Source organism: Struthio camelus, chromosome Z (genome assembly GCF_040807025.1).
Source record: "Struthio camelus isolate bStrCam1 chromosome Z, bStrCam1.hap1, whole genome shotgun sequence".
Taxonomy (NCBI): Eukaryota; Metazoa; Chordata; class Aves; order Struthioniformes; family Struthionidae; genus Struthio; species Struthio camelus.
In genome coordinates, this window is record NC_090982.1 from 89,283,789 (window position 1) to 89,308,295 (window position 24,507).

At 41.1% G+C, this 24,507-nt stretch overlaps 1 protein-coding gene and 1 long non-coding RNA gene across 6 annotated transcripts in view; one reads left to right on the forward strand and one right to left on the reverse strand.

The window, feature by feature from the left end:
• Positions 1-4,543: 4,543 nt before the first annotated feature.
• LOC138064652 (uncharacterized) lies at positions 4,544-18,287 on the forward strand. 2 transcript variants are annotated; one of them, XR_011137890.1, is made up of 3 exons: positions 4,544-5,052; positions 12,658-12,715; positions 13,684-18,287. It is a non-coding gene; the product is annotated as an uncharacterized lncRNA (long non-coding RNA). The 2 variants fall into 2 exon arrangements; XR_011137891.1 differs by having other exon boundaries at positions 4,877-5,052; positions 9,123-12,715; positions 13,684-18,275.
• Positions 18,282-24,507, reverse strand: part of LOC104138471 (alpha-protein kinase 2) — a 59,181-nt gene continuing 52,955 nt past the window's right edge. For all 4 annotated transcript variants that reach the window (XM_009666076.2, XM_009666074.2, XM_068928220.1 and 1 more), the window contains one exon: positions 18,282-19,967. In XM_009666076.2, coding sequence (XP_009664371.2) covers positions 19,724-19,967 — 244 coding nt within the window. In that variant the 3' untranslated portion in view covers positions 18,282-19,723. The remainder of the gene's footprint in view (positions 19,968-24,507) is intronic.

The window sequence follows — 24,507 nt, forward strand, 5'->3', positions numbered from 1 at the left end:
TCCCTTCTGCGATCTAAGGTGTCCTAGTACTACATACGCTTCACCTTTGTCTGTTATCCTGTGGTATTAGAGCTGGTAAATAGGGCTTCCTTGAACGAGCGTTGCCCACTTGCAGCCCAAGGATTTCTCTAGCAATTTCCTCTCGAAACAACATGGTCACATCCTAAACTGACATAAATAAGCATAGCTTCACTGAAATTAAGGGGTCATAGCAAAGGGACAAAGTCAGTTACATCACTGGATATATGTCATTTTACCCTATAAAGGAGCTGGCCAATAACTTCAACACAGATTTGTGTGAAATGTTTAAATCAAGTATGCCATGTCCAGCACTTGGAGGTTGCAACAAGATTTTTCCACAGATGAAATAGGCAGCCCAAAGTCAGTTCAGTTCTAAGCGTATTGATCACATGCTCATTACAGAGAGACCTGGAGTAAAGCCATAAAGCCATGACTCAAATTCCCATAAGTGAGTGCCCATTAGTGCAATGGTTAAATTCTGAAATTGGAACCTAAAGAAAAGTCTTTAAATAACTACAGGCCTGTGCATTGCGGAATTGGGGTCTCTGTGAACCGGTGCCTCAGCTGTTCCTTTTAACCCCCTTTGTCTTATAGCATCAGACTTTTCAGATCAGAATCTTTTGCTCCAACTCCCTCCTCGACTGAGGCTCCACTTGTCCATCCCGTACAAAACTGCAGCTGATCTCAGCCTGAGTTTGTGATAAATTAGCTGACTAGCATGAGGTGTTAGACCATACAAATGAGGAAGAGAAAGCTTTCATGTAAGTGTAGGAAAAAAGAAGAATGAAAACCAATTCATGCAAGCCTCTTTCAGGTCATGTAAATTAACCCTTATCTGAGAGTCTTCAGTTTGAACTGAATGGTGGCATTGGCTTTTCAAAATCTACTCTAAATAGGAAAAGTAATTGTGTTCTTTTAAGCTCCTAATAAGCTTTCGAAATGAGTTTTGTTGAACCCATAATAGATTTATGCTCAAAATTAGCCAGCTGCAAAGAAGCTTTATTCTTCCAAAGGGACTGTGCCACTCCCAAACCCCTGTAGACCCATATCATTTCTAAACAGCATGACATGATTCTCCTAATACACCACTAAGATCTTCATGCACAGAATGCTTTTTTGCCCGAATTGTTTTTCTTCATTGAAGAATTTCATAATTCTTCAATAGAGCCAAATCTTAGCTTCTTTCTCCTTGTTAAATCTTCCCAGTTTGAAAAACTTTCTCACTGTTAAAAACTTTCCAGTGTAAAAAGCCCTATTTGGCTCTGTGACAAGTTATTCCTTCAATTTGGGGGATGTTCTTTCACTCTTTCCACAGAGAAAAAGCTCTGTCCTTCAAATTTCTATTTAATTCTTTATATCCCCCACATTTTATATAAGAAAAATGATAGGAAAGATTCTCCTACACGGACCAAATTTCAGCCTTTGTATAGTGACACCACGGTCAGCAGGAGCTATGCACATAGGATCGAATCATAGAATCACAGAATAATTTAGTAGGTTAGGACCTTTGGAGGACATAAGGTCCACCCCTCAGTTCTGAGCAGTGCCAGCTTCAAAGTCAGATTGAGCTTCAGAGTTAGATCCTTTTGCTCAGGGTCATAGCTACATATTTTCAAGGGGAGAATTTGGCCCTCGGATGAATGTGCAATGTGTATTGCATTATTTGTCCTTGTGTCACCTTTACCAACATTTAAACAAACTGGTTCAGTTTTTTTTTCATGAATTTCCAAATAATTTGGCATTTAATTTCAAAGAATTGGAACAAAACAAGTCTGCAACAGTAACGGATGTTGCAATGCTGTTTCAGATTATCGTCAGTGACTCCATGGGCAGTACTTTACTTTCAATTGCAGAGTTCCATTTTGGGGAAAACAGTTTTTATTCAGAAACACAATTTACTTTTAAATAAATATTTTCCACAAGCCTTGTTTTAACGTTGTGGACAGACTAGGAACTACTACCCTGCTGCTACTGGTAATTTCAACTTCTCTATATTGTGTGTGTATGGAAGTCTCAACGGAAACAGTTTTCATTGAATAGAAGCAATACTAATACCAAATAAAAAAAAAAAGTCCCTGCTTCAGGAGAATTTCTAAATAGACTAAGGGCAGAAGATAACACAAAGATTGAGAGTAGTGCTAGGTTTTGCATATGGCAAGTAGCAAAGTTGGGTTAAGAGCCCTCCTGATTCCTGGAGTCACAATCTGTCTGACCTAGTCATTGGGAGGCTAAAAAAAATACCTGTAACTGGGGATATATTTCTCCTCATATTACAGCAAGTCTATTAGTAATAATAATCATAGCAGAATCAGGGTCCTATTGCACAAGATGTCTGCATACACAAAGAATATCCAGACATATAAATGCTGTAGATGCTAGCCTGACTTTTCAGAAATCAGTGGGAAAGTTTCTATTGACTTCAATAGATCCTGGTTTTGTTTGACGTTTGGTTATCGGCCAGATTGTGTGATTCACTCCAGAATTTTCCTGGTCATCTTCTGTTAATGTCTTTGTAAGGACAAAAAATAAGACTGTGCATCCAAGTGGCTGTGTAGTCAGCAGACATGGACAGGTAGCTATGGTTTTCCTTCCTGTACAGCAGTTGAAGTTAGGCAGAACATATTGACTGGGGCTACTTTTAATCTAAAAGCAAGTGACTGAGACAGTGTTGTTACAGAATTCTTAATTTCAGTGTGTTTCTGCAACCCCTTATCATATAACACAGCGTATGCAAACTAAAATTCAGCCATGTGCTTTTTTTTTCTCTTCCCGTCTCATTCCATTCTCTGCTTTCCTACTAAAATGTCACCTGTTAGCATATTCATTTGTGCTCTGTGCGAATGAGGATAAAATCTTTTTCTTAAAACAAATAGAAAAGGATACAGTGAAGCAGTCAGACCGGCTAGTTAGCCAATTAACCTAGACAGTATTAATCATCTCTTTATAGATATTCATTTCTCCCTGTTGGCTACACAAGAAGCAGAAGCTCCTGAAGTAGATACTGTGAATACTTTTAGGACCGCAGAATTTTGGCTTGTTCCTTCTCTTCTCCTGGGAGGAGGGCATAAAGATGTGTCATTAATTCCTCATAATTATGTATTCTTGAGTTTTCCGTAAGAGTAAAATTATTCTTGGCCTATCAATGCAGCAATAAGACTGCTAAGAACCTATAAATAGAGCTCCTTTCATTCATGTAGGAAGTGCAGCGTAGCACCTTCTTTATTCATCACTGCTGCCCTTATTTGTAGTACTGGAGTACCTGAGACTGTGATTAGGCACCGTGTTAGGAAACAGTAGGAGATAGTTATTGCCATGACAAATTTACAGTCCAAATACATGACAACTAAAAGGAGAAAAGACGTGCCATAAATTGCTACAGATGAAGGCATTCTAGTGTCTTTGTAGTTCAGGGTTTTTTTCCCCCGTTATACAGTATTGTATTATGTGTTTGGATCTGTTAAGATGCAGGACCATTCTCACAAAAGGAGAGCTCTAATTCTTAGAGTTCGTATACATTAGACTATTTAATCTTGCTCTGGCTGTGGTTAGGGAATGTGTCTCAACAAGGACAAAACTTGCATTTATGGTCTCTTGAAGATCTATTTATATGAAAACTAGAGAGCAAGGAGAGAGCAAGATACATGATTTCTTTCAGGTTTGATTTCCCAGTGCTTTTCCACTGCCAAATGAAGGCATCAGGGCAAAACCAATAAAGTCACCTGGCTCCTCACCTATGCGAGTTATTATACTGGGAACTTCACCTTGTTTTTATTTTTATTTTTTAACAGTATTCTCACTTAAGAATGAACTGTTAGACAATGCTTATGTGGTAATGGAGTAGAAGCATGGAGGTAATGCATGGTAAGGAAGCAAGCAATGAAGTAGCAACAGGTTAACTATCAGGAAGGTTATTGTCCTGAAGGTGTGACTTTAATTTATATGGAGGGAACGCTCAAGTTCAAGTCCCACACTAGCCTTTATAAAAGAGGTGAAATTTAGCATACCTTAAATGTGGGGTTTTATGCAGTGGTATAATTGTTGGTTGTCCTGCTCTGGCTGTGGTCAGGGAAGGTGTCTTAACAAGAACAGACGTTGCATTTATGTTCTCTTGAAGACTCATTTATACAAAAGCTTGAAAGCAAGGAGAGGGCAAGCTGTTGATTATCTAGATAAGATCCTGAAACTTGTCTTTAATTCCTCATTTTGCCATCTGTGTTCAGATGGGCTTAACTGAAATCAGACTTATTTCCCCCATCTCATGGGTTTGCTGGAAAATAAAACACATTAAAAATGTACACTGGCAGGTTCTTTAGTGATGAGAGTTCTGAAAATGCCTGTGCAAAAAGGAGAGTAAATGAAAATAAATAGTAATAGAGTAGTAAAGAATGGTAAGATCCAGCAGTAAACAGTAAGATTAGCACTATGATCCGAAGAACTGATGCAGTCACTCTCACTGAAAGAAATAAGCAATTAACATGAAGACTGAAAAAAGCTCTTCATCTCAGGGTTAAACAAACACAGGCAGCTGAAAAAAAAAAACCCATATTTTGCTGACATACCAGTGCAATAGCATTTTTAAGGCATACCATTTGACTTCATTCAGACCAGGTTAATATAACTTCCCACTTTCCCACCTTTTTCCCTGCCCACCTATGCTCTGTCTGAAGGGACAGAGAAAATTGAACTTTCAGGACTTTTTTTCCTTTCTTTAGTCATTTGACTAAAGGTGACTCTGGCTCTGTGCTGTGAGGGCCATCTCCCTCCCCCCAGATCAATATTTTAATATGACTTATCAGAAAGAGAATGAATTGTTTACTTTAAAACCTCAGGATCCCATAAAGGGCGAGGGAAAGGTGTCCCCTGGAAACAGAGGCTTTCAGCGCTAGCTGCTGCTGTGAATTCATAATAAGAAAGCCTAGACCTGCACAGGTCAGAATACAGTGATATTCAGCAAAATGTCATACAGTGGAACCTCAGTTCTGATAAGTGCTAACGACACATCAAAGGATCATTTGGCAGTTGTGTGAGATGGTAAGTGCTTTCCTGTGCTTGCTTCAAATGAGGAAAAGGAAATGATAAAATGTACTGGCAAAAATAAAATAGTGCAAATGAATTTTGAATAGTAAGCACTTTAGCATACCAAAATATCCACATAAGCCTGTGGCCTGTCTGTGGAATCTAATGGGATAACGGGATTGAATGCCTTATACCTATAATCTCAGCCTGAGCTTTGAAAGTGATTAGGAGTATTTTACTACTGTCAGTGGGCAAGCCACCATAACATTTTTTGTGAAAAATGAGGCTGGTGGTAAGTATAGTTACACTTCACCAGGTTTATGGGAATGCATAAGATGTGTATATATGAAAAGGAGAGGTTTTGTGATGCATATTCAGACACTTCTTGAAATGAAGACTCTTCAGAATGGTGCTCTCAACTGGAAGATTCTAATAATGTTCTTTATCCCGATGTCTAGCAGAAAAAGTGGAGATTTTGTTCTGCCTTGATGTTTATATGTTGCTTTCTCTCTGTACTGACCTGTAACTTTCTTGTTGTTTGACTCTGCCCCATTGCAGCACTAAAAACTGCTGACCATTTCTCTTTCCTTCGTTACCTTTTGTTCTTGGAAATATTCCTACTGAACTGCTGGCAGTTTCTGTGTAGTTGTGGAGCTCTGAAACTGCCTTTTTACAGCTGCATCATTTGCCTGGCTATCTACTGTGATACGCATTTCACAGTAAAGCCTAGAAGCACCTGCGCCAGGGCCCTGCTGCTCTTGGCACTGTGCCCGACAGTGATAGGCAGGGAGCTTGACCTTTTTGTTCTGATACAGAGAGAAAGCTGAATAAAACGTGTATGGGAGAAGGTAAGGGGGAAAAAAATGCAAATTCTGTGATGAGTTAGAAAGCAACGTACAGCAGTTACGTCCCTTTGGTGTTGATTCCTCATTATCACAGTTAGAGTAAAGGCACATTCACAACACTGTTCATCGGAAATAACCTCATGGACCTCAGGTCAGTGCTTCATCCTGGCTAGACAGAACGTGTTTGAGTGTGACTTTGGATTTCCCATTCATTAATTCAGAAAATTCGGTGCCAGCTTTATGCACAGGACATGCTGCAGCTCCTTTTCTTCTTTCAGACGTGGCTCTTTCTTAGCTGTGATTTCACAGTGGCCTGACCTGTGGATCTAGGCAAATCTGCCTGACACTTCTGTGTAGGCATTCAAATGCACAACTCTTTCCCATAACAGCATGTACAGACGCAAAACACGGATGAAACCAATGAAGGATGAGAAGAGCTTGGAAAGGTTTCCGCCCTGCCCAAGTATTTACAGACTTGCTCCCTTGGGAAGGGTGGGAATGACAGAGCAGTTGTAATAACCAAATTTGAAAAAGAAAGTAATATCTGCCCTGTAACAGCTGGTCAAGGTTCATTTCAGGGCTTCAAGGGCCACCTCACAACTCAGCTAATATTGCCAAGTCATGCCCACATTAGAAAAATGTTTTTAGGTCTGATTATATGTACTTGTAAATCCATCTAGTCAAACTGGTCCAGAGCTCCAGTAAGTCTGCAGTGATCAACACTGGTTGAACTGCGTAACGTTTACGGAAAAGGTTCCAGAAAAGGCACAAAGTTACATCAAAATGTAAAGGTTTTAGAGAAAATATGTGACATTGTTTTTTGCTCATCCTGGTGGTTCAAGATTATTCAGTAACGTAGGCAGACAGGTAGTCCATGCCGGTGTTGGAGTTCTTTCTCCTATGCTGACGTTTAAACTTTGATGCTCTGAAACGGAGTTTGCTGCATTTCCTTGACTCTATGACCTGCATATAAAAATCAATATTTGGAAGCCCCAGCCCTATGCCCTCAACCTCCCGTTTCCTGTTACAGTTCATTCCACTTTCTCAAACCAGGGTTGCTGTTTGTCTGGACTGGCAGCCCTCAATCCGTACCTCACCTGGACAGCAGCTTTTTGTGCTGGATTATTTCCTTTGCGTGGAGCCATGTTCTACTTCCCAGTAGTTCCTGTGCTTCAGCTGACAGTCTGTGGTCTTGGGGCACACGGGGCTGCACTGGAACTTCTCAGAAGCTGCAGCACGCCCTGATTCAAGCTAGGAACTGACACTCCTACTTCTTCTTACAAGAACTGATATTTAAAATGGTGACCGCTTGGTCTGAACAAGAATGGAAATACGATTTTCCTCCATAGCCGTACTGCAGTCATCAGCTATGCGTCAGTTCTATCAAATGTTTATATTTTACAAACAGCTGATGATAGAGGTTTGTGCCTCCCCCTTGGTTACTCAGCTGGAATGCGTGATGAGAGTGCTGACAGCAGACCAAGACTAAAGCAGACGCACTAAGGCTATTAATGTGATGGAATGACACTTCACCAGGGGAGTGAAATAGGAAAGATAACAAATGAGACTGACAGGAAGGCTAAGCCCGGGAAAGGGCTCTCTAAGGATCTGAGAACTCTGCCCTTAGAGCTCGTCAGCTTGCTTAACATCAGCTTTTGCTCAAATGCTACCAGATCCAGTAGCCTATGAGAGATTCGAATTTTATTAAATAGGGGTAGTACATGCTCCAGAAAACACAGAGATGTTAATATATTTAAGGAGCATATAAAAATGAGATGGATACTTTACAACAATTGTAGCAAGATGTTCCCTTTCTCGTCTCCTGGCACAGCTAGACAACCCCATCCTCTCCCATGAATAGATCAGAAGAGTTCTTCTAACCAGTCGAACAACATTCTTTTTTGAGTCAGAAAGTTCAAGTTTTCATTAACTTCAGGAAGCCATTTCTGTATGCAGCAGATATAAAACCTTCCTAAGCTCACGCAAAATGGAAAATTAATGTTTAATGTACTCTGCTCTCCTTGAAAGCTTGTTACCAGTTCTAGGGGACTAAAGGAACTCCAGTCTATGGTCTCGCTCTCTTTTTTTTTTTTTTCTTTTGGCTTCATTATTGTTATTAATTAGTTAGCAACATTTTTGCTATTGCTGTTAATTAATAGCAATATAAATTTACTAATATTAATTTAATAATTTTACTAATATTAATTCCCTAGCTAGCTTGCACTTTCACAAAGCTATCTTCTATCTTCAGAGATCTGTGTTTTTTCCAGTCGATACCCAATATCCTCTTGCCTAGATGAATACACTCATTGGCGGTCTTTTTATTGAGCAAGAGAAAGTGGAGAAGTGGAAGGAGGTAGATACAGAGGCTGCTATTAACAGAGCTTTGGTTTCTCTTCTCCTCCTTTTCCTGTGCTCCTCTTTCTGTATTTTCTTTGCTTCTTTGCATTGTTCGGATGTGATAATGTAGGGCCTAACACATAACTCAATTACCATGGCTTAACAAATCACTGTGCATCAGGTGACCCTCCTGGTTCGTGTGCTCTTAGTCCACTGCTGGTGAATAGGATCTTTTATAGCATCTTTTATCATGTATCCACTCACTGGATGCGCAGAAATGTTATTAGACTTTCAGGTTAAACAGAAACACACTCTGCCCTACCAACCCAAAAACCTGTCCTGGGAACAAGATGGAAGAACAGAGTCACGTATGCTAATTAGCTATACTGCCTAATTCACAGCTGGACACAGTGTTGAAGTGTCATAGAAGAACCTACATGGAATAAAAAGATGAAGCAGAAGGAGGAGCACAGGCCAGCTTGTGGTCTCCTAAGGGGGCTGGCTCTAAAAAGCTGGCAAGAACAAATACACGGAAAGCAAATGAAGTCAGTAGCAAGGTGATACCTCAGTTCAAACGTTAGTTATAATAGCTCGCAGGCGCTTCTGAGCTGTCTCCATCAATAAGAGAAAGGCACAGGTCCTTGCAGAGAATGATTCATCCCTCCCATCTTAAATTTGTCTCTTAGGACAGGACTGATCACTTTCTCAAGGTGCCTGTCCAGTTTCGTTGTCTGCAGAGGCACCCATAAAACTTCACTTTTAGATGAGTTCAGCTATCTGAGATGAGTGATTCCTCTCAAGGAAAAGCTGAATCCTGTCTCCCACTTCCTTGGTGAGATCCCTAACCAAGGTATCACATATAAATATGCATACACATGGTCTTTTTTCTGTGTTTTGCAGATCTTTGAAGTCTCCATGCTGAAGCCTGCACGTGTGCATATTACTTCTTCCACGGACTAACTATTTACTACCAGAGCTGTGGAGTGTGACAATGGTGTTTGTGTCCAATCTATCAAACGCCATTATCACACTAAATAGCTACTGGTAGATAAGACATCAATTCAGAAAAGAATGTGAATTGTAGCAATACTTTTTCCCACCATGCTGAGGAATATGGCAGCTTTGTATATGTGTAAGAGAGGATGACTCCTCTCTTTTATAAGCAAAACTACTGTAATACACGAGAAATAAATACTCTGCTATGTGCATCTCCAAATTCCCATTGTAAAGCACACAGGAGTCATCTTAATGCTGCATATTTGCTTTCTTGGGAGATATATGAGTCATGCCCATACTCAGGGATTATAATTTTTCTTAGCAGTGCAATTTACTATTTTAGTCTTCTTAAACTGAGATTCCTACTCAGTTAACGCTAACATTGCAAAATCTATTATTTTAAGCTGCTTTGTAAGTATTTAACACAAATTAATTGACAGGCTTTAGTCTGAAATATATTCTTCTATGACATGCATTGTTGCTCTGTACTAATATAACGGTGGAATCAGGATTAAAAGTGAATAAAGAATGGCGGTGTCAAATGATCAAGTTAATGGTTCACTGTCAGAAATGAGATCCAAGTTCGGTCCTGCAAACTCTGTGCAAATATATATATTATATAATGTGGATTTCATTGGGATCAAGGGAGCTGTGGGCACTCAGCACTTCTGAAAAACAAGGCCAGCCTGGCATAATCCTATTCCTGCTGGACTGACCATTACAGTAGAACATGGAAGCCAATCAGCTGATGTAGTCAAAATCTGGCACCTAATTAAAACACACAGATTTGAAACATTAGTTGACTCGGATGCCCATGACTCAAGCAACAGGTTTGAAAACAGGGTTCTAGGGAAATCTATGAAGAAATGAAGGTAAAGGATGGCATTGCTGATGCTTTGTGTTAGCGTGTGACGCTCTGGAAATAACACTACCTGTTCAAACGTGAGACTTCATTGCTTTATTTAGTAAGGCCGCAAAGAACTACTTACCAGTTGACTTCAAACAGGACATAAAACTGTCAGTGCAGACACTGAACTCCACCACCTCATGGCTGCCCCTGACTTTTATGTTCCAGTTGCTCTCTCATGTGAAAGGCAACTCCCCACCTCACCTTCCCAGCCTGTCCTTCCTAAAGTGCCTGTATCCATCCATCACAGCGTTCCAGTCACGAGCTATCCCATCACATCTCTGTGATCCCAATGAGATCATAGCCTTGTAGCTGCACACAGACTTCTAAATCCTCCTGTTTTCTCCCCGTTATCTACATGCATACACTTGGGGTCATTCTGCTTCAGCCTCATTTTGTTGGTCAAGAGTTCCCTTCTGTTTACATCACCCCAGACCCTTTGGTTGCCAACCCCATCTACCACTTCCTTCCTTGACTGCTGGTCATTCTCTCCCTCCCCCTAATTCCTAGTTTAAAGCCCTCCTTACCATGCTGGCCAGCCTGTTGGCAAAGATATTTTTACCCCATTTTGTCACGTAGATAAGTCAGCAGTGCTCCAGTTTCTGGGAACATGATGCAGAAGCACCTGACATGGTTCAGCACAAATTCCACTCAGGTGGGGTAAGGTTTAGCTCAGTAGCATAGCTGTACTGATTTCAGAGCTGGTCTGTCCCTGGAGGCAGGGACATGTGCTGCATTCACATGGCAACACACCTGAAGCCCTGCATCTGCAACACATCCACCACACACTTGCCTCTGTTTGTTCGGTGCCCTGACCAGCCGTGTGCTCATACTGGTTAGTCCACTGGCCAACATTATACAAGTCTAGAAAAAAACTGAGTCCTGACAGAAACCACTGGCAGGAACTATGTTACTCGGTAGTGATGCCAATGTCTTTAAAAAAAAAGTCCTTTCTGAGATATTTCAAAATGGAATGGAAGGTGGAAGATATGAAAAGGGAACCTCCTCCGCCTCTCTGTAAACTGGCCTCATTAGCTCTATTTTAGGTCTTGCATTTTGCTCCGGCACAAGACCCTTCCTACTGAGACAGTACTGGAAAGCTCAGGTGATGGGGGAACTGGCATCACCTGTGGGTGTGACAGACCTGCACCCTTTGGCTCTGCTGTATAGGCACAGGAGAGAAGAGCTGTGTTTGACTGGGGAGCAGCAGGGGCTCCCTGCTACTTTCTGAATCCTGAAGCTTGTGTCCTGAATGCCCCTAAGAGTTGAGCAAGGTGGCCAGTCTTGAACACTGAATTGCTTCTGGTGACCACTCTGTCAGAAGAAAAGAATTACTGATGTCATTTCCACATTCATAGATTTGATCACTCTCTTGATGGCCCATACAATAGTAGCATCAACAGAAGCATTAACTTCTGTGAAAAGAAACGTGTCCTACTATCTTTGCCCTGTGCCCTGTGCCCCTGTAGTTTGTTCTGATACTTCTTTCAGTATTTTTTTAATGTTTAGATCTTCCTCCTATGTTTCCCTGGTTCAGTCCCATTTTCTCAGCTACACTCACTTGTATCAGGTTCTGGTACATCTCCATTTCCTTCTCCTTCTTTTCCCGTGTTTCTTCGCTTGTGGTAGATGCTGATCCAATGGCTGATCCATTGCTATCCCACTTCTCTATCATCATCCTTCCAATACATACTGCACCTGTGGATCTCTTCTTCCCTTTTGTGGTTTTGCTTTCAGGAACAATACATCTTAATGTTGGCTGCCAGATAAGCACGGATGGATGGATAGAAATATCCTGGTGTTTTTCCTCCTTTCTGATGTTTCTTATGTTACACAGGAAGCTCATTCAGACACCTTTCTGTAGCAGCAGTGTTGACCTTTTGGGATGTTCTACTAAGGTTTTCTGCTGGCTCCTGAGGACGAGCCTGTCCCTGTATTGTCACTGGATAGGGACCTGTCATATCACCAAACTGTGGGTGCAAAAGTTACGTCTTGGTGCCATGTAAATGGCACAGATCTAGCCACAGCAGACAAGCAGCTGTCATTATCTGATCCCACATGTGCACCTGTCAAAAGACCAAATACCCATCTACTGTGTAATTGGGGGAACATGAATTTGGTTCATGAAGTGCACTTTTAGTGAAGAAGAGAAGGGCTGCAAGGTCTCTGTGAAGGAGAAGGTAAGGACTGGGCTGCCGCATTGCATAAGGTTAGATCCTGTCTTGTGTCTGCAAGGAGCAGATGATGAGCTGGAAAGACTGATCTGATGGGCCAGAAAACATTTGGCACAGACTGGACATCTGTAAGGCCACTAAGCATTATTCTGCCACTGTTTCATAGCAAGCAACCTCAGATGGCATCCACCAACATAGCTGGAATCCAGCAGCAGCAGCAGCAGAAAGGCTCCCAAAGCCAGTATTCTCCTGTCGTACAAGATTAACCAAATCACAGAAATTTCACACCCATAATAGCGTACGGCAGACCTCACAGTAAAATCAGCAAAGCTGCAGATAATTATGGTTTCTTTTTCAGAAGGCCTTTGGTGAGAAATAACTAATAGCTGAAGGAATCTTTGGGAACCTTTGTGAAGGTGAGTTGGTGGGGGGAGGAGAACAGGAAATCCTTCTTTCTCTTTTCTCTGGCCCTGAAGCAAGCAAGCAAGCAAAAGCGACTTTGTCTGCATGGCCCTCTGGGTAATGCTTTTGCAGCTAGCTACTTCTCTTCTCAACATCTGATTGAGAGAAAAATGAAGAGTCCCTTCCCTCCCTCCTCATACCTGCAGTGCTGTCTAGGGAGCTTGCACCATTGTTGCTTGCTCTTCTCCTGATTATTCATAAAGCAGTTTTTCCTGTTTGAAGAACATCTTACGCTGTTTCTCTCCTCCCACTCAGTGAACCTCATGTGTTGCTTGCCTGAGCGTAATATCCATATGATATCAACAGAACTAGCAGGAGATTGAGGCTGTCATTCTGGACTAGCTCCACCATTTGCAATGTCATCACAGCTTATTCCACAGCATTCATGCTTTTAGACATGTAAAATATGAACCTTGTACTTCAGTGGGGCAAGGGCAGTACAGGCTCCCCGGGTCCTATTTGCAATGTATTAAAGGAAACCCATTTAAAATATTCAGTCAAATATCCATGTGGGCAAACAGTTCCTAACCTTCCCCTGGTGCTCTGTGGCAGGATGATAACCGTGTAGATTAATCCTCTCTCCCTATTATTTTCTTACTACTGTGCTTTTAAAACTCAAAATGAAAAGTCATTTATTGAGGCTTTTATTGTAGAGCTACATGACCTTTACAACACCCACACAAGTATTAGATACACCGAAGTTTCTTTAGGAGAGAGAAGAAAAAAGACATAATGGAGCTGAATCCCTGCAGTTTACTCTTAGGTTATGTGAGGTTGAGCTGTGGGAGTTATATTAAAAAGTTCCCCCAATAAGAACTGCATACAAAAGAAAACCCAGTCAATTTTCTCTTGCTACATAGTCTATAAAGAATGGATTGGGGAACATACTGCCTGGTTTCTGATGGTGTCCTCCATCTTGCAGTCTCCTTCAAGTGGATAAACATTCAGAGGCACATCTGAAATAACATCAGCTCCCTTCTGAAGCTGCATCCTCTGGAGACCTGGGTCAAGCAGTTTGTAAAGCAAGTGCGTGCGTAACGGCTGGGAATACGTACCAAAGTGCTGCAATGATCTGTACACCCAAGGCTAGTCAGTCATGGAGAGAGATTCAAATGCTAAAACTTAGCACTTTCGGTTTTTGTTTGGTTGTTTTTTTCCCCAAACTTGAACCTGAAGAATAATCTAAGTTTTATGGCAAGGATCTGTCTTCCTGAAGAGGTTGAAAAAAATGCTACAGTCACTTTGGTTAAAAGTTTTGCCAACTATTCTGCATTCCAGGCCTATCTACCCATATTTCAGGGCCAGACTGACCTTTTTCTATGCCAAGGACTTTCTTCTTGTGAGGGTCATTGTTATTTAAGATCTAAAGCTGGAACCAGAGTCTACAGCTGATTCCCAGCAACTGTGCACTGTTTTTCCAAAAGCTTAAGGTCAGCTCTTTTCCTGAATCCTTGGAGGACTGATGTATTCTGATTCATTCACTGATGCATCTGAACACTCCTGAAGGTTTGGGTGAAACTTTCAGAAGTACCTGAGGTTCCACTTCGGAATGGACTGAGGAGGCCAATTTCTATTGAGCAATGACGTTCTAAGTATTCAAGACACATTTTGGAAAAAAGAGCATCTTAAGCGTTGAGCGCCCACTATTTTGTGGATGTGGACCTATGCCCTGAAATACCTTAGGTGTTGTGGAAAATATTACCAGTGGAGCTGGGGTAGTGCACTTAAAAATTGGGAAAGAACAGGTAAAAATCATCAATTTATCTAGAGGGACATATACCTTTAAAAACTCAATGCCTATAAGCCATTCATGTGATTACTTTTGAACAAGAAACATCCTGTAGAAGCTTTATTGATTCTCCATTCTTGAGTGTTTTATCATTGTTAGTCTGTGTAACAGAACTTAAATCACAAAGCATTAGTTCATCAGCCTAAATTACTGTGGTGGCCCTATGAAAAGCATAACATTTTAAAATTGCTATTAGGACATGGTGCAATTTATTCATTCTGTGTGTGCTCATGAACATCTATTAATATAACAATGCAACTGCTAGCAACAGGAATTAACCTGGAAGTGTTCCAGTTTCTGATTTGCTGATGTATCTTCTGTGATCAGAAAACAGATTTATTAAACTTGCTCATGAAAACTTTGAATGGGTCCTTTCTGTGAAAAGCTGAAAAACAGAATTTGGCTCAGATTAAAATGCTGCGAGACAGGTAAGATGTTTCTCCCATTCTTCTCGATGGGCCATTAAATCTAAAGCCCAGTGAGAATATTGTTTACCCTACTGATAACTGTGATTTCACTGCAGATTGTGCAGACATCCAGCTGATGCATATTGGAAACAAAGGTACATCAGGGTAAAACCATGGTTCTAGTACATGAATCTTTCCTGTGCCATTGAAGTCAACTGCCATTAATAGGACCAACTTTCTCCTCCCAGTCTAACTTCTTAGCTTAGACCTTTGTTTAAAGTTGAGATTAAATGCGCTCAATTTTCATTATTTTTCAAAGAGCTGGGAAATACTTCCTGATACATAGTATATAAGTATCTTGTATAACAGCAAGATTAAGGAGGGTAGAGTGGCTAGTTACCAGTCTACAAATGAGAGCAATTATTAAAAAAGTCTTTTTTTTTTAAATCTGACATGGACATTTAGACATGGGCAGACATATGGCACATTAATTACCATTTCCCTTGTTTTTGACACGCACCCTGGAGCTCTCTTAGTATCCTGTCAGCCTACTTGAATTCTAAATTCTTTATACTATAGTAAGACCTGGAAATTTAAACAAGGAAATGGGATTTTTTTGAGAGGGTCCTACATAAAGAAGATATTCCTATATAGAGAAGATATTATGGCCACAGAGTTCCTATGTGTCAGACAGACAGCTAGGAGGGCAGAACAAGAAACCTGAGCAAGCGCTCAGCTGAAAGAGGAAGAGGTAACAAGGAAACATAAAAAGCAAAGTCTCTATTCTCTAATTCCCTTAGATATATCAAAGAGCAATGATATGTGTGTACCATGACTGAGCAAGGCATTAAAACTTGGCTTTAAGCTGAGGTAAGCAGTTAAGCTTTTTCTCCTTTTGGCAGCTATTAATGTGTAATTATTTCAATGCAATTCACTTGTAGCTGAACTCAAGGGTAATGACTGAATTTTAACAGGATCTTGTGTCATTATTATAATTGAAGCTTTTGTTCTAGTAGAAGTAAATGACTGCTTTAAAACAGTGTATTGCTAAGTTTTCCTATTATCATCACTCAGAAATTCCACTGATAGAAAATCAGGAATTGTGATTTGCTCAGTGTTGTAATACATCAGCAGTATAATATGCCTATTAATAAACAAAATATGTTCAATAAACTCCTGAGCAGTGGAAAAGCAACCAATTTAGTTGGGAAATATATCTATTTAATTCAAATATGATGGCCTGTTATTATATAATGCTCCACATACATACACATTTACTTCACAAGATCAATAATAAGAAAATCACAATTAGCCTTTGAGTAGTAAATAGCAAATTCATCCAAATAGCAACATAACCAGAATGTGCTCTGAGTCCTTAACTAATATGGTCCATCAATGGGCTTGGTGTACAGGGACGCGCTCTATGGGCTTCTCCACAGAGGAAAATATTATAAAAGATTCATTCTTGTTTGTTACCGGAGGACGTGAACGTGATCTTCTTTTCTTTGGAAAGTAGCACAGAGCCTTGCAATGTACTGCGTTCCATGGATATGTGGAGCATAAACATCATGATTCAGCTCTATGGATTCTACTATGGTTATTTTGGCCAACAGGTGTGAAGAACATTGTCTCCAAGTTTTTGACGAATGAGTAAGGAAGAAAGGTAGGACTCAGTCCTGCAAATAACTTTGCAGAGATGGAACGCTGGTCCCAGATGGGAGCTCCAAGAATCCCTCTGAGCTTAGTCACTTGCAGGATTAAGACTTACTTCTTTCCAGGCAAGGATGATATTCATAGTCTCTGTGCGGTCATCAGTAGTGAACACACAAAGTAAATGCAATAAGGTGACATTTTTAGGCAGGCATGAAATAGTAACAAAACTAAGGTTCTCTAAGGTTGCAGTGGGGTTTGGTTTACCAATGCCCTGTCTCCTAGAGATCAGAAATATGAGGAAGCTAAACGCTAAAAAGTGGAAAGGAAACGGAAGCAAATTTCCTTCCCAAAGATGTTGCAAGGCACAATCATAATTGTTGTTTCCTGAACGGCCAGAAGCCATCTGCTCTATAAAGCTAGGGAATCACTTTTCAGCTCGTACATGAAAAGTGCCTTAGGCAAAGTAAAGGTGGCCTGCAAACATATATGCATGCTGATGCACACACACACACACAGAGCATCCAGATCAGGCAGCAGCCCCAGAGTAAACCTTCTATTCTTAGCAGGGCATGAGGGAATTCAAGTTCAATGGCTATGCCAGGCCTCTCTCACCCTTTTATGCAGGTTTCTTACAGTGTCCCCTGGGCTGTGACGCGCAAGCAGCCTAGTCACTAGGATGTGTTATGTTGTCCAGCACACCACTCCCACACACGGCTACAGAAGAATTGGAAAGCCCTGTGGTAGACTTGCCTTCCCATATTCGCACTCTCTTTTGATGGAAAGCTGTCTGGAGCAGACCATTGCTCAAAGCCTCTGCGATCACCACAGAAAGGTAAAGGGCTAATAAGAAATGTGATGGGGGCCAGCTTCATGCTAACTGCTTGGGCGCTGACATGCGTGCCCCAACTGACACAACTGTCCCAAGTGTTGGAATGTGCCAGAGCCCACGATATGCCCCATTCCCAACATCTTACTTTCTCTACAAAGCCAGCTAGAACTGCACTTAGCAATCAGCATCAACACACAACAGAATTCCAGGCACAAATAAACAAGGCACTGACTATTGTCAGGCGGCAGTGGAAAGCGGCTTGCTGTAATCCTCATTTCTAGAGGCCTTGGCTGGCTACATACTGTTTCTCATTCCCTCATACGCACTGACTTCATTTGGGCTGGGAGAGAGGTGTAGGTAAACAGACTGGTTCCTAGTTTGAACAACTGAGAAACCAGAGCAAGGGGGCTTCCCTGTGAACATCCCTTCCTCACTGTATAGCCTGTGTCAATAAAACCATCTGTCTCATTTGTGCCCCATCTCCCTCTGCCTGTTGTATTTGCTGACTCTTCCAGAACTTCTGCTCTATCTACTTTTCTACCTCCAGTCTCTTGCGACTCTTCAGATTCTCCACAATAGCAACACATTGCCATTCAACTTTATTTTAAAATGAATGATTGCCCATCCTCAGCACACTGTAACTGTTTTGTAAAGCTTTCATTCTTAATGTTTTGTCTCAGATTTCAGTCACAGTCTGGTCTCTGAGCAGGGATTCAGCTCTGTAGACTCAAAGATAGACTCTTTATCCATACATCAGTCACAGACTCTCCTGAATTTTCAACTTCTTTTTGCATTTTCTATTTAAAAACTCATCTTTCAAATAGTCTTTCATATATTTCATTTTATGTGGACTGCAATACCACTCACATTTCTGCCATGATGTTTTGTAATAGTCTCCTCTGCCTAAGTTAGTAGAAAACTATTAAAAACTCACAGTTCTGGAGGGCTTCATCCAATGAAACATTAGATGTTTACAATGTAGTTGTCTGTCTGACACTCTGTGCTTCCTTTACACTCAATGGAGAGAAATAGGCACTTTTTGGTTCAGTTCATCTAACCTGTTTTAGATGTCTGTTTTTCAGATGACCTGAATCTTGCTCTAGATCCCACTGCCCAGACCTCAACTGACTGTAAGAGGGGCCCAGGATGACTAGCCCAGGTCTTCACATCTATACTGCAGTCAGATAGTTTCTATCCCTAGTGTCAGCTAGCCCCCTACACTTCCCCTCTTATTAGCACCCACAGTTTATGAATACAAAGCAGAACCTACTTTGAAATCTCTTTATCTTCTTTCAGCACTGATAGGACTCTTGCACTCCCGGCTTCTATAAGGGTGTCGGTTCTTGGCACCACATTTTATTTAATAATCACTCGGAATTAATAAGTCTGACACTGTTCAGTGGTTGTATTCTGTGTGTCTGGCACTGCAGGATGGGCTTTTCAACGGCCAAGCTCCAGTAAACTTGTTGCAGTGCTCCAACATGCATAGTTCCCTCCTTTGGCTTCCAATCTCCACATAAGCTACGCTTAAGTATGATGGAAAACAGCATCTTTTTCCAGTTCTGGCACTGTCTAGGCATTCTGGGTAAATCATGCCTCTTTAGCAGTTAAGTATTGGCCCAAGGCACCTGCTATGTTCCTTCAAAAACATCTCTATGCTACACAGAAAAGTCATCATGCGTATTTTAATTGTAAATATTGCAAGGTACTGAAATATCCTCCATCTCTTAATGGCTTATTTCAGATGGTAGCTTTCTGGCAGCCTGGAGACTCCTGACCTCTATGCTACAACAGTATCAGTGCAAGTGCAAAAGTACTCCACCACGGGGTTAATTGTAGAGTCAAGAAAGCAATTGTTCTAGAACAGCCTGAATAACAATACTAGTGCAAAACCTTTACTAAGTGGCATCTTAGATATATTGATGTTTACATAGCAGCTGAACCCACAGGGTCACTGGCATAAACACGTATGAGGGAAGATGTTCTCTAATGACCTTGTTGTGCACAAAGTCTAAGACTCAAAATGTGCAGGTATAAGCATATAGAAGAATTGCAAGATAATCCGGGCAGACGGCTTAGTTTGTCTTCAAAACCTTCACCTGGTGTTAACTCTTACCTAGCTAGGTCATAGAGTCAGCTCCTTTCTTTGCTGCTGGCATTAGCATCAGCATGGCTTCAAAACAATGTCAGAAGGCAAAGGACTCAAGTTATCCCCCCCAACAGGTCATCAGCACCTATCACACTACTACATGTCCTCAAGAAGTTTTCACAAGTCGGGCCAGCGCTACTCAATGCTCTGAAGAAATGAAGTCTCCGTTCTCTTACTTTCTTGGGCGCTGGGCACTGTTTTCTTTACAGTTGTTGAGTTTGGCAGAGTTTTGCTTTTTGTGGATGTTGGCTTCCTCTGTTTTTGATGAGTGGATCGGAGAGATTTCAATCCCAGCATCTCACAATACTTATTGCACTGGTGAAGGACTCTGAACTGCTCAATGAAAGAAACGGAGCAGTTGCCTTTAAAACCTTTGTATCTGTAGCAACAAAGGAAAAAAAAAATTGAAATAGGATTTCAAGATTTATTGTCAGCATAGGGGAGATAAGAGTATGACTGTTGACTCATAAGTAACTTGGAAACAGTAAGTAAGTCTCCTCCACTCATGCTGTGTTGAGAAGCATTAACTCTCTCTCACAGATAATCAAACTGAGCCATGGAGATGTGACAGAAACTAGGTAGCCAGTGGTGACTCACTCCTTTGGGCAAGTAATAGACCTTGAGACTTTATACCTCAGCTCCCCTCCTAGAGTCGTGCTCCAGACACATCAGCAGAACATAATGCCCTCAGGCCAGCCTGCTGCTGTTCAGCAAGAAACTCTCTTTATATCATGTATTGATCCTGATTCAAAAAACTAGTGGGAGCAGAGTAACACACTGCCAGCAAAGGGCAATAACTTAGGCTGAAGGATTTTGATTAATTTATCATGAATATTCAATGAACTATTGGGTCTTCATGGAAACAAAGGCTAAATTCCCAGTGAATGCCAGTGGCAACAAATAATTCAACCAGCTGTCGTTAAAACACCTTCCACTATCATGGTGTGTCACTGCCGGAAGCTGCAGCACTGTATGCAACACAGATGCAGTTGCCAGTGTCTGAACAGATAACGAGGCTCTGTGCAGACAGCCTTTGGGCAGCATCTGTGCACTCCTGGTATCTGAAATTCTCCATTTCTGCTGCAAGACCGATTGAAAGGCTTCGTTTCTCCTGCCCTTTGTGTAGGTGTACTCTACTGAGCTGGCAGAAATATTAATGATAAGGAATCTCCAGGGCTATAAGTTAAGCGAAAGGTTTCACTGCAGTGACTGATGGCTACTTTAATTTGTGGCTGCAAAATGACCACATACTCTTTCTCTTCCTCTCTCTCTTGCTTTTTTTCCCCCAGGTAGCCATTTTGTTGCAGCTAATGGAAATTGCATGTGTTCTTCTCCCTTACAGGAAGTTTAAGTGCTATGATATTATTCATTTATTTCTGGAAATAATCTTGGCATGAAAAAAAATCACCCAAAAAGTCCACTTTTATTATGAGCTAAAGAGAAGTCTGTGTACCAGCTAAATTACAAGTTCTTACATCTAGTAATATTTGTGAGCAATCTGTACTGTTGCAGTACTATTAGCTATTGATCCCTCAGAACTTCTTAGTAGAATAAAGGACACCTAAACTCACTAGCTGAGTCACAAATTTTTATAAGGGGTCCTTGATTCCTGGTTCCTTAAATTTAAGTGATACAGCTGGAGACTGCTGTCATTCCAGTGTGCGCACATTCTTCTCATGCAAGGCAGTCTGACTGCAGTTGTAAGTTTGTGCGCTCAGCACACAATTTAAAATCAAAATGTCTCAAGTGCAGTATCTGTAAAGTTGTATACTGAAGATCAGTGGCCAGACTGGAAAGGATGAATTTAATTTAGCTAGTCGCTAGCATCTGAACTGGTTAAAGAGCAAATATTCATAAACTGCACACATTGTTTTCATAGCTGTATTTGGTATCTGTCACTTGCTGTATGTCTTTAAAGGGACATCTAAACAAAGAGCAAAAACAATAGCATGCGCTCAGAATACACTGTAAGAGTCACTGTAAACAAACATCTGAAGGCTTTGCTAACTGACTTTAGCTTTAGGATTCAGCAAATGCCAAAATCATTTTTAGTAAAGAGGTAAGAACATAAATGCATTGTGAGCAAAACAAGAGACCAGAACATCAGTATTAAAAACATGTCATTATTTTTCTTTCACTAGCTCTGCTCATAAATCAAGCCATCCTCATTTCCCTTCCCTTAAAATAACAGGCTTGCATTCGCTCTTGGGGCTAGAGATGTGGCCCAGGCAATGCTCCTTGTCCATTCTGGAAGCTGAGAGGCACGAATGAGCCTAGTTTGGCTCTGCACTGTGCAAACAGCTCCAGCTCTTATAATGGGCCATAGAAAAATTAATCTACAGATGTGAGAGCAAAGTTTTGCATCTGAGTTCTCCCAGCTGTTTGCGCTTTGTTAGTCACTGCTCCCACAGAGCCCTCCTTACCACGCACTTCCAGACTGTTTCATTTGTTCTGCAGGGGCCTAATGACCATAGCGCTGTTCTTGTTTGGCAGGACTTGTGGGCTTAATTCAAACCATTCTGTGCTGCCCGAGCTGGTGGTACGCGCAACAGGGAGGAGGTCAGCGTTAGTGAATGGCGTCTAAATTCAGTGGTCCATATATGGCTTTCATATGCTTTGTGTTCAGTAACGTAGAACTACCCATCAGTCTAGGCCTTGAAAAATAGTAAGCTATTATTTTGTACAGCATGGGTTATTAATTCACTGATTAAATAACCGCCAGATAAAACCAAGTACCGAATTCCTGTCTCGCAAATCTGAATAACTGGGGGTGGGCACAAACCAAATCGTGCTTGAATCTGAGGAGGGGGGTGTCAAATTTAGCTCCAGGTTTAAACTCCACAACGCCTGTTGTTGCCACCTTGGGCCAAACCAAACCTGTCAGTGCCCTGAAACCAGACCTGCAGATCCACGTGGCAAACAACGCTCCTGCTACCCAGAATGTCTGCGGGGCGCCGTGTTCGCGACTCCTTCGTGCTTGCGCTTGCCGCCCCCGGCTACTTGCGCACAGCTGCTGACCTGGCTCACTGCTTGCACTGAAAAGCCGACCACCGCCTTCTCTTCTGTTTGTTTAGGTTCGGCAAAGAATATGTGAAATATCGTCTTTAAAGGATTGATTTCCTGACTCTGGTGCGCCCCAGTGGCTGAACTAAAAACACTTTTCAGGCTTTTGTGATGCTAGGTGAACCTCGCCCCCTAGCGATGGCAACTTTTTTGCAGCCACTTCAGCGCGTTAACAACCTGCCCTCTGCTTTCGAGGTCCTCTGCTCTTCAGTGCGCAGACACAGAAAGGATAACAGATCAGAATTCATTTGAAGGGTGTTAACTGTCGAAAACACCAATCTCCCCACAACTTCCACAGGAAACAGAGGAACAATAAAGACACTGGATACATGAACGCTCATTCAGAAATGTTCCTGCAGACTTGGAATATGAGTCTGGCCAATAAAGGAAAAGATTAATGGCAATGAGCAATGTTGAATATATGTACCAAATCGTAGCATGTGCTGTCTCTTGTGCTTGGCTTACACGAAACATTGCGGGGAAAAATAATGGTCATGAATAATTCATGACAGCTGCCATATTGGCTTTTGTAAAATCATCACTAACAGTTTGTGCCATGACATTACATTATTTGGCAGCTTGATTATACTATGAGCACAGAGGGTGGCGGATATTTTTTCCTGCTTCTTTTTTCCCCTGATCACAAGTTTAATGCCAGAGTGAAGTTAGCGTTTCATTTAATTTCCAATTTGATCAGAAACAATATGAATGTTTTTCCATTCACCAAGGATCATAGAAGCTTTTCCCAAGGATTTTTTTTTTTGCCTTTATATATTTCTACAGGCTTAGAATAACTTGAGAGAGAGGACATATCCGTGCCCAGTGAGGTCATTGTCTCTGCAAGGGGGGGGGGTCGAGGTAAGTATTAGAATTTGTACAGGCAATTACACTCAAAAATCGTCTTTATATTTTCTCTAACAATACAGTAAAAAAAAAAAAGGCTCACACTATAATTTTTAGCCAAGTATGACTATATGTGTTCTCCCCAACATGTAAGATCTACAGTCTCTCATTGGTATGGCTGCATATTACCAAAGGTAGCAATAGCCCATAATATGGATGAATTCTGTGTACTTGTTTGCTTTCCCCATCCAGGCTTGCTGAATTAAAAATCAAACTGAAGATATTAATGCAGAGGTATCCTTTCTGGGAAATGAGAAATGAAAGGAAAATATCAGGCTAGAAAAAATCTCTTGCCTTGTAGCAATATCATTAGCGAAATGTCAAACAGAATGATGCTCAACATTTTTAAGAGGTTATTTATGAAGGCAGTGTCTGACTGAGGTGATCTTTACTGCAGCTTGCATTGTATATTCATTTTCTCACTTCACCTTCCTCTTCCTTAGTCCAAGATGTGTTTTTATAGGAGCAATTTCCTACAGTAAGCTAGATAACAACATCCATTAAAGCCTTTCTATAAATCTCCTAATTCCAGAGAACAGTGTTGCCTAAATAAAATTTTTATAACTTCTTTGTTTTCTAATAGGATGATGCAGGAATAATTCAACTAATTTCATTTTGGATCCACAGCTAAAAAGTAAATGTAAGTTTTGAAAGGGTGCCAGCCTGAAAATGTTAAGGATTTTCCCAGAATATTCTGGCATCAAATGTTTAATAATTTAAAAGGTGTTGTGAGGGATTTTTTTCCCCTGTACCACTGGGACAGAGAAAAACTTACATTCAGTACACAAAGACTGAATCCATGTGATCAGATCTGTCTTTTTTCTATCAGTTTTTCATGAAAGAATATGAATTTAAAGCTCTTGTTGCAGGAATCTACCTGGAAAGCTGTGTAGGATGCCATGAAATAGAATAGGTGACAATACCAACAACACAGCTTGTGTGCATGTAGGGGC